The 14,671-nt window shown below is 42.6% G+C and overlaps 1 protein-coding gene across 2 annotated transcripts in view; it reads left to right on the top strand.

Moving 5' to 3' along the window:
* Positions 1-222: 222 nt before the first annotated feature.
* LOC124251177 (cytoplasmic tRNA 2-thiolation protein 1) overlaps positions 223-14,671 on the top strand; it is a 38,765-nt gene continuing 24,316 nt past the window's right edge. The window contains exons 1-5 of one of the 2 annotated variants that reach the window (XM_046683732.1): positions 223-309; positions 1,849-2,111; positions 4,939-5,065; positions 6,468-6,566; positions 11,830-14,666. In XM_046683732.1, the coding sequence (XP_046539688.1) occupies positions 288-309; positions 1,849-2,111; positions 4,939-5,065; positions 6,468-6,566; positions 11,830-13,673 (2,355 nt within the window). In that variant the 5' untranslated portion in view covers positions 223-287 and the 3' untranslated portion in view covers positions 13,674-14,666. Of the gene's footprint in view, positions 310-1,848; positions 2,112-4,938; positions 5,066-6,467; positions 6,567-11,829; positions 14,667-14,671 lie in introns of those variants that run through there. The other variant, XM_046683733.1, reaches the window with a different exon arrangement.

Genomic DNA, 14,671 nt, shown 5'->3' with positions numbered 1-14,671 from the left:
TCCTGAAAGATTGAACCGCGCAATAGACATACGGACACTGCAAGGCGCCATGCTAACTATTGGCAGGGAGTGGCTTCAAAGCTTCTAGGGAGCATGCGCTCAGTTCAACCAGCCGAGAAAACGGGGACAACTCAACCTGAGCCGGAAGTGGCCCAGAGCCGTCATTTCCGCTTATGTTGTCAGCTGTTTCTAACCCGTCTGTCGCATGCGGGACCCTGAGGTGATTTGGGATGTTAGCAGTGGGGATTCTGTGGGGTCAGTGAGGCGACATCGGCTTGGTGTGAGTGATGAGGCGGGGCGATCTGTGGGGTGAGCCGGGTTTTCTAATTTAAGTTGGATGATTGGCTCTTTGCGTGTTTTTTGTGTGTATATAACTATTTTTGTAACTTACATTGCAAGTGTACTTTAATACCAGATTTTATGTTGTTGGCCCATGAAACTTGCTCATTGGAGTACAGTGAGCATGCGTCTTAACAGGGCGTTAGTGGATGGTCCTGGGGGACATTTGGGGGAAGTGACCCACTGCTTGGGGACTGTTGGAGGCAGTGATTGATTAGGAACAGGAGCATCTGGGACTGAGGACTTTGAGGGTCACATTGTAACTCTGGGGAGCATGATTGGGGGCCTATAGAAATCAGTGGGGTGCTGAGGGTGGTGTATGGGAGCCTGCTGACTGGAGGCCCAGGGGGTCAGTGATGGGGGTTTGCGAGGCCTCTCCTTGGGGCCCTGTGGACGTGGTGAGAGGCAGTGATTGGCAGTTGAGCAGATCCACGATGGTTTCCTATTGAGGTGTGCTATTTGGAACCTCTTCTGGGGGATTATTTGGGGTCTTGTGGCAATCACAGCCCCTGGGGAACATTTACTGGCATGCAGCGTTGGAATGATTTCAGGAGTCTGGCCACATCAGTGACCGGCAGGCATTTCGTGACCTTGTGGCAAACCTGTGGTCCACTCTTTGGGGATTTCGGGAGGTCAGTGTGGTCATAACTGCATTTGGGGGTGGCTGGCGTGGGGCGGGGCAACCCAGGGACAGGGAAAAAACAGTAAGTGACTGGGGATCCTGGTGCATGTCTGCAGGTTTTCTGGGTCAAGGTGGGGGGTGAGTACACTGAACTTAAGTTTCATCTTTGTCGGAAAAGGCTGGGCTGTCTAGGTGGTTATGGATGGGCACTGAAATGTCCAGAGGCTTGGATTAGGTGCACCAGACATGGCCGACTTGAAGCCTCAGCTCTCTGAAGGCAACAGGAAACAGAAATGGGTGTTTCTGGAAGCTGACCGTGTAGGGGACCACAGGGCCTGTGGTGACAGTGTGCAGTTTAGAGTGAGGCAGACGTGGGACTGATTTCTTGTTCTTCTCTTTGCAGACTGAGTGACCTTAAGGCAGATTATGTAACAGCACTCAGTCTCAGTTTCCTCAAAATGGGTATAATAACGATCATGATACTTAGCTGACAGGGCTGTGTGAAAAGGAAACAAGGTACCTGATACCTGACTCTGCAAGTTGCTGATTTTTGTTCATTATTTAACCACAGGCCAGGCAGGTGCTGAGGGCTTCACAAGCTGCATCTTTTGGATGTTTCCCAATGTCTGTGATAAATATGTGTATCCTCATTTTGGAAACTGCAACTAAAGTGGTATCTCCAGTTAAAAGGTGGCAGAGCTGCGATGAAAGCTTTTAAGTTTACTCCAAATCTCTTGGTCTTTTTTGTAACCCTAATAACTAGAGTTAGATTTTTCTGAGCTTTGTCTACTCTCAGTGTCTAGCACAGTAGCCCTCACCTAAGGGCCCCCAGAAATTCATGTGGAGTGAATTTTGGTTGAGTGACCATGTGGTCGTTGCCTTTCCAGGGCTTCCTGGTGTCTCTGCAGAGCCCCTGGGTCAGGCCACATCACTGAGGTCACAGGATCTCCCTTCACAGCCCAACCTGACTTCCCCCAGCAGATCTCATTGGAGCCTACAGATGCCTACCCAGTTTTGGGCTCCTGGGAAAAGTGGAGTTGTCAGCAAGAGAGACCGAGAGGTGAAGTCCAGAGGGGACATGTCTGCTGGTGTGAATTTGCCCCCGAGGCCCCAGGTCCTGGGTCCAGCGGAGCAGGATAGATCCTGTGAGGTAAGCAGGAGCCCCAGGCACAGTTCTCCAGAACTCTAGGGCAGGAGATTCCGGACTCCCTGTGCCCGAGGCAATCCAGGTCCTCCTGCTGAGAGCTGACCACACGGGGCTGGTGTCCCCTCAACATGTCTCTGATATAGGGGACTCTGAACTGGCCGATGAAGAAGGCTGTCTTAGAGAAGAGGGTTGGCCCTAGGGCAAAGGAAGAAGAAAAGGTCACCCCTAGTCTGGGTGGGACGCCCTCGGCACAGCAGGGAAATGCTGACTCCTTCCTGCTCAGCACAGGCTAAATCCTTCATCCACCGCTGGGTCCTGGCATATTCTCCGCTGGTCCCCGCCTGACTCCTCACCTGCTCTTGGGGTTGGCTTGGTACCCCTTTGTCCTAGTTTATAGAGTCATGGGATACTAGAGCAAGAACTGGCACCTAAGGACCACGTGGTTTTTCCTGTGTTTAAAGATGATAAAAACACCGGAGAATAGTGTTTCCAAATCGCCCACAGATATTAATATTTGATATTTAGGAATGAGAAAGCAGGATTCTTGAGTGTACTAAAGATTTCCTGAAAGTCCAAGTTATTTGGTATATTTCATGGCACTCTCTGTGTTTTCAAATAATGAGTGGCCATGATAATAAACAGTGCATCATTATCATGTGATAGATTTATACTCAAAGTTACAGAGATTTTCTGTTTAAAAAAGGTATAATAAATGCATGGCTTATTACCATTCAACCAATATATTGTGAGGAGGTTATATATTTCAATAATGTTTAAAAATCATCTCAACCTGATGGAAACATTTTATAATAGAAAACATTAAAAGAAAGGAACATTGACACTATCATAATAAATGCCTAATAAAAATCACTTAAAAGTTGAAAGATAATGCCCCAAATATTTAATATTTCAAAGTAATTCTTAAAATTAAAACACGAATTAAAAAAAATTGTCTAGATCATTGTTTAGTGACTGCTAGTTTGCTGGGACTGCCATAACAAAGTACCAAAGACTAGGGGGCTTGAACAACAGAAATTTATTTTCTCACAGTTCTGGAGGCTGGAAGTCTATAAGATCAAGGTGTCGCCAAGTTGGTTCCTTCTGAGGTCTCTCTCCTTGGCTTGAATTGTAGGATATCCAGCTGAGTCTGGAGAATTGCTTGGTGTGGGGGAACCCCCCTCACACACACAGAATTGGGTTCAGGATCCCAAAGGAATTACTTCTCACATTCTCAGGTTTAGATTTAGACCTTTCATATAGTCGCACCTCCAGCACTCACCTGCATGCTTCTCATACTTACCCTTCCAAGAGATGTTTCAAGTTTTTATCAGATCAGCGTTCCCTGTTGTAAAGGAAAATCTCCCTTCTTATACAGAACACTGCACTTCTGACAATTCTGCTCACCAAATGTGGGGATTTTTCCCACACCAAGCAATTCTCTGTGACACCAGCTGAGTGTCCTACAATTTAACTCAATTCTGGCCCTATCTACCCATAGATAGTGTCAGATCCCCCAGGTTAAGGACTCAGTCCCACAAGATTGCCTCCATTCCCGCGACCCCCGACCCCCACTTCAGATGCCAATCGCAACTCCAGGTTGTCACCTGTGCTTCTGACCAGTCGGCTATAAAATCAGGTTCCCACAGCCCTCTCCTTGGGTTTGATTAATTTGCTAGAGTATGTCAATGAATAAGAGGCATAAACTGCAAAAGCAGCAAAAAATTTATTTGGGGTTTCAAGAATTGCAATTTGGGCGACACAGATTCGAGAAACTCGTGTGCTCAGAGAAAGACAAAGGAGATGGGTTTATAAAGACAAAAAGAGAAATCACACAGGTTGTCCTGCAAGACTTGAGATCAGTGCTGGCAACAACTGTTACTTCTTGGCCACACGCGATTGGTCGCTAAGGCCATCTCTAAGGCAGAAAGCTCTTATCTATGGGAGTAAGCATATTTCTTCGAAGAAGGTCAGGATGACAGCAGTGAAGTGCAGTTCAGAGATTCCATTCCATCTGAGTAGAGACGTGCATAAGCCTCACTTCCCCATGGCCTCCCTGCTCCATTTTTACAAGCCTGACATATGTTACTCCATTTTGTTATTATCCTGTAGAAGTGGTTTATACAAATCAGGAAACCCATTTACTCACTAGATTACTGCTTTACTACAAAGGACATTAAAAGATAAAAATCAACAGCCAGAAGAGATACATAGGGCAAGATCCCGAACAAAGGAGCTTCTGTCATGGTGGAGTTGGAGGCCTGGCATGGTGGCACTTGGAAGTGATCTGGGTCACCAACCTGGAAGCTCTCCAAACCTTGTCCTTTGGAGTTTTTATGGAGGCTTCACTATACAGACAAATTAATTAGGTCATTGGGCACTGCCCACTAATTCAACCTCCAGCCCCTCCCCCCTCCCCCCTCCCCAGAGGTCAGGGTTGAGACTGAAATGCAGCCCTCTAATCACATGCTTGGTTCCCCTGGCAACCAGCCCCCACCTTTGGGTGGGTCTGAAGTCACCTTATTAACATAACAAGAAACACCTTTATTCCTCATCACTTAGGAAATAACAAGGGTTTTAGGAGTTATGTGCTAGAAACAAGGACAAAGACCAAATATATATTTATTATAAGTCACAATATCACTGGTATGTAATAGATGGCAGGATATTTCTATAAATTTTTCTAATCCCCCAAAATATAATATGAAAGGTCGTTAGTGGGAAGCCATATGATATATCATGGTACAAAATCATTAAAAACATGACTCTGCATGTAACTCCCTTTTTGCCAGTGATGTCTGATTCACATTGAGCTGTGGTATGTTGTTAACAGGGATCAGTGTCCTTCGAGGACGTGACCATGGACTTCAGCAGGGAGGAGTGGCAGCAACTGGACCCTGCCCAGAGACGCCTGTACCAGGATGTGATGCTGGAGATTTACAGCCACCTCTTCTCCGTGGGTGAGCACCCCTGACCTGGGAATCTTGAATGGGCCTTGCTGAGATTTCCTTCCTTGTGGAATGCAGTGGGACATCTGAAGTGTGTGATCAGGTTGCCTTTGGTTTGTCCCAGATTGTTCATTCCTCCTGGGCACGTTTGAGGATTACTCTGTTCCTAGTGAAAGATGTTGACTTTTCTGATGAACCAATGCAAAGTTTCAATGACCCAAGACCACAGTGTCGACTGAAATAGAGTCTAGGTGATATTAGTGAAGGAGTTTATTCAATAATCAGCATGAGGAGTTCGAACCCCAGGAAAACAGTTCAACACAGGGCTCTGATGGAAGTGCTCCGAGGTGTACACGTGAATTTATGTGCAGCTTACATCTCTTTCACAAACTGCGATCCTGGCTCAACACAAGGTTGACATGAGAGAAGCCATATTGTAGAAAGGAAACCATTTTGTAACTTTAAATGACCTCTGAGTAACTAGTCCAGACACGCTCTGTTGATTTTGTGGCCTCTCCCAGCTGCTTTAAGATGATAACTTTGTTCTTTTGAGTTCCTTAAGAATGTGATGACCCCTGGGCAGAGAGCCTGTGCTCATAGCCATCATCAGTGACCACTGAAAGATCAGGGTGTAGGGCATTTGTCCAGTCTCATGCATATCCAGTAAAACAAAGGACTATCAGGAACTGAGACCAGATGTCTGCCCCACCCAAAGACCAGCCGCCTCCCCCACCTGGAGACTGGCCTCCTATATAACTGGCCTGTAGTCTGTTCTGTGAGATGGGTCTTTCGGACACGAGTCAGCCATCTTCCCTCTTGCTAGCAAGCTATAATAAAGTCCTTTCTCTCCACCCACCTTGCCTTCTGACTATTGGCATGTCTCGCGGTGAGCAGAGGACCCCCTTTGGGCGGTAACAAGTGTACGTGCAGGGAAGAGGAAAAGAAAAAAGCAACTAGATTTAAACACAAAGGGGGATAGAGTACATCTGGGCTTTTCTCTAGGTTATACATTGAAGGCAACATAAATAAGAATTTCTTGGTCATGCCTCAAACAAGTTCAGAGATGCTGACGTTAGTCTTCTGTGTGTGGAGGGGAGGCAAGGACCAGGGTCCTTAGTTAGTCCCTTAATCTCTAAGAAATGTATCTGGGAAATGTGAGAGCAAGGTACCCCTTTATCTCTTCCTGTTGTACATCTGTCCAGCTGACATCTTCAGTCATGAGATGAGAGGTTGCAAGATCATCTGACACAGGCTGAAGCTGGCCCGCACGGCTGCTTCACAGCACAGCGTGGATTTTATGGTGCTGACTGACAGCCTATGCAGTTTGCTTGCTAGGTTTGCCTGTTAGACCAGGAAGAGGGGTCCCAAACATCTGTCCACGACATCCAAATCCAGTGTCCTTTCTCATTAACAGGGTATCACATTCCCATCCCAGAGATCATTTTCAGGATGGAAAAAGGAAAGGAGCCATGGATAGGGAAGGCCAAACTCCTCCCCCATCAGCGGCGTCAAGGTGAGTGACTAACCTTGGAAGACATGGATACTTGGGTGTGGGGGGAGCATTGTTCAACCTACTACACTCATCCATTCCCATGGTAGACATTTAGGGTGCCTCCTCCTCCCAGTTTCTACAACTAACGCTTCGTACATTATCTTGTAAATAATGTGTAAGAATTTTCAGAGGTGCATACTCGGGGGTGGGATCACTGGACGCAGGTGTACTTAATTTGACTAGGTAAGCCATATTGCTCCTCAGTTGGGCTGTATAATCTCCACTCCCACGTGGGAATGCATACGGATCTGCTCTTGCACATCTGGCTTGCCAACACTTAGCATTTACCAATTTCTCATTTATGGCCATGTCTGTTTCATGTTATAATTTTTCTTGTAACTATGTTGTTAGAGGATCTCATTCTCTCTCTTATCTGGTTGGGTTTTCCATGTGTACATTGCCTTTGTCATATTGTTTTCCCTTTGTGTCCATGGACTTTCCTCAAGGCCTTTTTTCCTTTTTATTTATCCCCTGAATTCAGTGATCTTTCTTTTCTGTGCTGGGTCTTCTTTTTTCTTTTTCTCCTGATTGGGATGTCTCCAGCTTGGGGGGTCTATACTTCCCTCTGGTCATCCCTTCATATAGGAATCGCCTTAAAAGGCTTTTCTATTCTGAACACTTAGGCCTCATACATTTTTCTGATGATCCCTGTATCAGCCCCTCCAGTCCTCATGCCTAAACTGTATTCTGTTACCCTGTTTAGCTACATGGTGGACAGTTCCCATGAGATGACTCACTTCGTTTTGGGAGATCAGAAATTGGAATCATCACACAAATCGGAAATTCTTCTCACTTTATACATTTTGTCAGAATCCTCTGTTTCTAAGCTCTTCCATCTCAGTCTTGTAATTTATTTTAGAAATTCTACCATTTTTCTTTTTGCACATACCATTTAGTTGACCGTTTTTCTTAATCCCAGTGCTGTCATCCTAAGCCAGCTCCCTATTTTCTCATGCTTGAGTTATTTTGTTCCTAATGGGATTTATGGATTTTACTCGTTTATGAGTTCAGTCAAGACACTATGGACAGATTTTATTACCACAAAGATTGATGTTCCTTTTTTTCTCAGTAGATTTTGATGCAAAAATAGTTATTTCCTACTATGTCAGATTAACAAACACTTTTCAGTTACATTATATCATGGCCACATATTTCCAATTTAAAAATGCACCTGAATAGTTCCATCACTCATTCTCTACTTCATTGTTTCATATATTTTTAAATATCTGCTATATAGACATTATGTACATAATATATATTTGCCATAGGATGGTCTGCTCTGCATATGTTCAGTTGATTACGTTCTAGTCTCCCTACTCTGGTTTCATTATGTCAGTGTTAAACATGAGGAAACCATTCAGGATATAGAAATTATTGAATTTCTGAAGATAGGCAGAAAATAATATTTTGCTCTATGTTCAGAAGGACATTTAAAATATCTGCTGAGATTCAAAGCAACGGAGATTGTAATTGGATAGAGTGGATAATGACATGAGATGTTAACATCAGCCTCTTGTGTTAATCATGTCTATTTACTGGAAGGCTACTCAAAAAATAAGTATCAAAATGGGGGACACACAGAGAGTAACTGCTTTTAAAGGTCAGAGAAAACGGTGTCACCCTAGAGGTGGCATGACGTTGGGAGGTAGTTTTAAGGGCACAGTACTCGTAACTGCTCCATGAAGCAATTTTGAATTGGAACAAAGGAAAAGCAAAGCAGGCTTAATGGGGATAGAAGACATGAGTATTTGCTGGGATTTGGGATATTAAACTTTTTTTGAAGCAACATTGTCAAGCTGTGTTGGAGAGTTATGGATAAGCTTTTCAGCACAGTTCTGATATTTTATATTGAACATTTGTGGCAGTGATTTGAATATCATCAGGTTTAGCAAGAGTTTTATGATCTACGGGCCAGCCCCATGGCCGAGTGGTTAAAGTCCTGCATGCTCTACTTCAGCGGCCCAGGTTCACGGGTTCGGATCCGGGGCACGGACATACTCTTCTTGTCAGCCATGCTGTGGCAGCATCTCACATAGAAAATACAGGAAGATTGGCACAGATGTTAGCTCAGGGCTAATCTTCCTCAAGCAAAAAGAAGAGGAAGATTGGCAACGGATGTTAGTTCAGGGTGAATCTTTCTCACAAGGAAAAAAAAAAGAGAGTTGTGTGATCTAAATGAAGTGAAAAGTTAAAAATGGTCCAAGTCTATGCCTGGGAACCCAGAGTATAAGATCCTCAGAATAAATGAAAGCCAATGTTTGGGTGAAACTGCTATATAAGAGTGAAAAATGAAACAAAAAAACAAATACCCAATTAAAGAACAGGTAAAGGACTTGAATAGCTGTTTCTCCCAAGATGATAAGCAAATGGCCAACAATCATATGAAAAGGTGCTCAATATCGCTAATCATTAGGGAAACGTAAATCAAAACCACAGTGTGATATCACCTCACACCCATTAGAAGGGCTACTGTTAAAAAAACAGAAAATAAGTGTTGGCAAGGATGTGGAGAAGTTGGCACCTCTGTGCACTATTGGTGGGAGTGTAAAATGGTGCATCCACTGTGGAAAATGGCATGGCAATTCCATAAAAAATTAAATACAGAATTACCATATGACCCAGTGATTCTGCTTCTGGGCATATATATCCAGAAGACTTGAAAGCAGGATCTTGAAGAGGTATTTGCATACTCATGTTCATAGCAGCACTATTCACAATAGCCAAGAAGTGGAAGCAACCCAGTAGTCCATGGATGGATGAATGGATAAACAAAATGGGATATCTACCTACTATGTAACATTATTCAGCTTTAAAAAGGAAGGAAATTCTGACACATGCTACAACATGGATGATCCTTAAGGACATTACGATAAGTGAAATAAGCCAGTCACAAGAAGATAAATACCATATGATTCCATTTATATGAGGTATGTAGAGTAGCCCTAGTCATAGAAACAGAAAGTAGAATGGTGGTTGCCTGAGGGGGAGGGGGAAATGAGGAGTTGTTTAATGGGGACAGAGTTTCAGTTTTGCAAGATAGAAAAGTTGTGGAGGCTGGTTGCACAACAATGTGAATGTATTTACACTGCTGAGCTTCAGACTTAGACATGGTTAAGATGGTAAATTTTATATTATGCGTTTCTTACCACAACAAAAAAAAAGTTAATGACAAAAATAAAAGGCATTCTCATTTTTTTTTAAAAAGTGAAAGATTTATGAGGTTTTTGGACAGGACAAGGGTCTGGGATAAAGTTTATCCAAGTGACTGAAAGACAAAAGAAACAAGATGTGATGGTCTTATCATACTCAGTATGTAAACGTCTGGTAGGATAAAGTAATAGTAAAATTTGGTCACTCTATTTTTCTTCTTTTTTTTTTTTTGAGAATCTGCTATGTCTTGTGTTCTATACTACTAAATTGGATGATCAGTGACTCCTATTCTTGGTACAAAATGGGTATATTGGGTAGCATAAAGCTGAAAGTTATAACAAAGAGACCAAGGTTCACTATAATAATTTCTAGAATAATTTCTCTCCTATAAAGCAGTTCAAAAAAGCAGGTCACGAGGCCGGCCCCGTGGCCGAGTGGTTAAGTTTGTGCGCTCTGCTTTGGCAGCCCAGGGTTTCACCAGTTTGGATCCTGGGCGTGGACATCGTACCACTCATCAGGTCACGCTGAGGCGGCGTCCCACATGCCACAGCTAGAAGGACCCACAACTAAAAATATACAACTATCTGCTAGGGGCATTTGGGGGGGAAAAAAACAGATTGGCAACGGTTGTTAGCTCAGGTGCCAATCTTTAAAAAAAGAAAAAAAGCAGGTCATCAGGAAGCCTTAACTTCTTGTATTCTTCAGGTGTCTTAAGTTTTTCCCTTGTCATTGTTGCACCGTCCTTTATGATATTGTCGATCTGTGTGATTCAATGTGCATTGCATTCAAAGCCAGGTTCTACTAGGCAGAAAGCGACGGAGAGTATTGAGAAGCTGTGATCTTACTGCCCTGGCCCAGAAGTGGTGCATAATGTTGTGTGTACATTCCATCAGCAAAAACACAGTCTCACTGACACATGTCAATGCAAAGGAAATCAGGAACTGTTAACGGAGCTTGGCAGCCATGTACCAGCCACATTTAACTTCTGTGGACAAGGGTAAAACAGATTCTGGGGGACAGCTTGCTTGTCCCTTCTTCCAGTGTACCTTTCTTGGGTTGTGCCTATATTTCCAGGTTCAAGAAGAAAAATTTCAGCTTCGTGGAGAGTTGAGAGTTTGGGCATAGGTATTCTTTCACTGCTTGGCCATGTTGGGATTGATGTTTCAATAGTTTTCCAGAGGATATATGTGGCTAATGGATTTCATATTGTTTTTAACAAGTGAGAGGAAGCTGGGAGATTAGTGACAACTTAGATCTGCAAGCTAATGAAGACCTATACTCTGAGCCCCCTCCTTCAAGCTTGCCCCGTAAACATTCTTGCCTGTTTTATCCTGAAGTCATCCTACTAAGTCAGGGTATCAGTGGGTATCTAGATCAGGTTGCCTTTGTTTAAATCTAATTTTCCCACAGGTCAACAAAGTGATTTTGGCCAGTTCCAGGCATACCTCAGAGATACTGTGGGTTCAGTTCCAGACTGCCCCGCTAAAGCAAACATCACAATAAAGCAAGTCACACAAGTTTTTGATTTCCCAGTGCATATAAAAGTTAAGTTTACACTATACTGTAGTCTGTTAAGTGTACATTAGCATTATGTCTAAAAGAACAATGTAGATACCTTAATCAAAAAACACTTTATGCTAACTATCATCTGGGCCTTCAGCAAGTCATAATCACTTTGCTGGTGGAGGGTCTTGTAAAAAATGCAGGATCTGTGAAGTGCAGTAAAGCAAAGTGGAATAAAACGAGGTATGCCTGTACTTAACCATTCTGTGCCTCCTTTTCTTCATCTTTAAAACAAGGATAATAAGTGTAGTTACCTTGTGGGGTTGTGAAGATTAAACACATTTATATGTGCATCATGTCAAATATTGTTTGGCATATGCTACCTGCTATATAGATAACTGTTTGACACATAATAAGGACTGTGTGACTGTTGCGTTATCAATGCCATCACCGCCATTATTAGATGACTCAGCATTTTCCCTTTGTTCCGTCTCAGTCAGCTCCGTATCATTTCCCCTCTATCATCCACTAACTGTTCAGTGTGTCTGTTTCATCTTCTTTCTCCTTCTAGAAGGGGATTTGGGGCTTGAAACCCCACCACAGGAAACTTCTGAAAAAGCTTCATTTCACAATGATATGGCAGTTGAAGTCACAAGAGATCGTTCATGGTGTTCCATTTTAAGAGAACTGTGGAAGGACACTGACCATACAAAGAGAGATCAGCAAAATCAAAATAGATCTTCAGATCATGGGGTTTTCCCCAGTAAGAAAACATTGAAGACAGAAAAGGATTGTGAATATAAGGACCCTGGAAAAATCAGTCATGTGAGGCCCGACCATGTTTCTTCACAAAAAAGACCTCATATACGTTACTCATTTGCAAAAAGTTTGAAGCCTAACCTAGAAGGTAATCATCAGAATCAAAGCAATACCACAAAACCCCTTGATGAGATTGTTGGGTCTGGTCAGCTATTCACCCATAGCTCTTCCAGTGCCAGCGGCAAGAATATTCATACAGGAGAGAACTTCTGTGAAAGTAATCAATGCACAAAAGTCCGTGGTCATAAACAGTCACTCACACAACATCAAATTCAAGAGAAACCAGATAAATGTACTGAATGTGGGCGGGACTTTGCCCAAAAGTCACACCTCCTTGAGCAACAGAGATTCCACAGTGTAGAAAACCTCCAGGAATGCAGCAAATGTGGAAAAGCCTTCACCCCACAACCAAAACTCAATGTATGTCTGACAGATCATACAGGTCACGTACCTTACATATGTAAGGAATGCGGAAAGGTCTTCGTCCAGAAGTCAGAGTTGAGTACACACCAGAAAACTCACACCAGAAAGAAGCCCCATAAATGCCCTGAATGTGGAAAAGCCTTTTTCCAGATGTTATCTCTCTTCAGGCATCAGAGAACGCACACTAGAGAAAAACTCTACAAATGCAGTGAATGTGGGAAAGCCTTCTCCCAGAATTCAACCCTCAATATACATCAGAAAATTCATACTGGTGAGCGAGAGTATGCATGCAGTGACTGTGGAAAAGCCTTCACCCAGAAGTCGACACTCAGCTTACACCAGAGAATCCATTCCGGGGAGAAGTCCTATGTATGTATCGAATGTGGGCAGGCCTTCATCCAGAAGGCACACTTGACTGTGCATCAAAGAAGTCACACAGGAGAGAAACCTTTTGAGTGCCACAACTGTGGGAAATCCTTCATTTCCAAGTCACAACTCGATATACATCATCGAATTCATACCGGGGAGAAACCTTATGAATGTAACGACTGTGGAAAAGCCTTCACCCAAAAGTCACACCTCAATATCCACCAGAAAATTCATACTGGGGAAAGACATCACGTGTGCAGTGCCTGTGGGAAAGCGTTTAACCAGAAGTCAATACTCAGCATGCACCAGAGAACTCACACTGGAGAGAAGCCTTACAAATGCAGCGACTGTGGGAAAGCCTTCACTTCCAAGTCACAATTCAGAGAACATCAGCGAATTCACACTGGAGAGAAGCCCTATGTATGCACCGAATGTGGGAAGGCTTTCAACGGTAGGTCAAATTTCCATAAGCATCAAATAACTCACACGAGAGAGAGAACTTATGCCTGTTACAAATGTGGGAACACCTTCCTCCAGAAATCCGAGCTGATTACACATCAGAGAACTCATATTGGAGAGAAACCTTATGAATGCCGTGACTGTGGGAAGTCCTTCAGTAAGAAACCACAACTCAGAGTGCACCAACGAATTCACACAGGAGAGAGACCCTACGCATGTTCTAAATGTGGGAAGACCTTCAACAACAGATCGAATTTTAATAAACACCAAACAACTCACACCAAAGACAAATCTTACAGAAGCAGTTATTCTGCTGAAAGGCTTTATCCAGAAATCAATGCCTAGTATGCATAAGCATGTTCATAAGTGAAACAAATTCTCTGAATTTCTTGAAGAAGAAGATATCTCGTAAGAGTCAGATCTACGTGTATGATATAGAATTCATGCTTCAGAAAAACTCCAGGAACGCAGTGGCATGTCACAAAGTTACACATTTTTACATGAGGCAAATTACTCAGAAAAGAAGTTTTAAGAATGAGTAGAATTGTCTATATTTGTACTAGCTTTGTTAAGGATTATAAAATTACTCTGGGAAAGAAACCCTGACTAATGCATTGAGAAAAGTATTTCTATAGAAAGTGGTACAAGACAGATTGTTACCAGATTATTTATAGAAAAGTTTGTAGGAAATTACATTAATGATAACCAAAGTGCCAGCAAACTGAATGATGACCAGACAATATTGTGTATGTACATTTATATATGTATATTTACCATACATACATTCATATAAATATACCATTTACCATATATACATATGTAAATATTTATATTTACCATATAAATATATATACATATATATGCTATGCCCTTAGTTCTGTAGTTTTGGCTATGGAATTCACTGCATAATAGGAGGTGTGGATAGGTTATAGATATATTTTAAAGAATCTAATGTAATTGTGTTGATCGAGTTTATTCCCTATTGAATATTTATATCCTGAGGTTGCACAGTCAATAACTACTAATTTCTTTGAATATAGACACATGAATGTACACTTTTTTGGGTAAATACATAAATGTGATTCTATATTGTATACTGTTCTCATGGTGGAGTTTTTAAGTTTCTTTCATGAGTAGCTCAGCTGTATGCTCCCCTTTTCTTCCACCTTCACCACCTCTGGTGAGCCTCTCCATAAATAACTGGTGTCAACCAGTATGGACTCTTTCCTATTTTTGTATAGGCTCCTAATCATATACACCACAAGTCAGCAAACTGGCCATCAACCAAATCTGGCTGGCCACGTGTTTTTTTAAATAAAGTTTTATTCGACACAGCCATATTA

The sequence above is a fragment of the Equus quagga genome, chromosome 13, assembly GCF_021613505.1.
Source record: "Equus quagga isolate Etosha38 chromosome 13, UCLA_HA_Equagga_1.0, whole genome shotgun sequence".
In the NCBI taxonomy this organism is placed as follows: domain Eukaryota; kingdom Metazoa; phylum Chordata; class Mammalia; order Perissodactyla; family Equidae; genus Equus; species Equus quagga.
The sequence above is the reverse complement of the archived record's forward strand: the minus strand, read 5'-3'. Positions and strand labels throughout refer to the sequence as shown.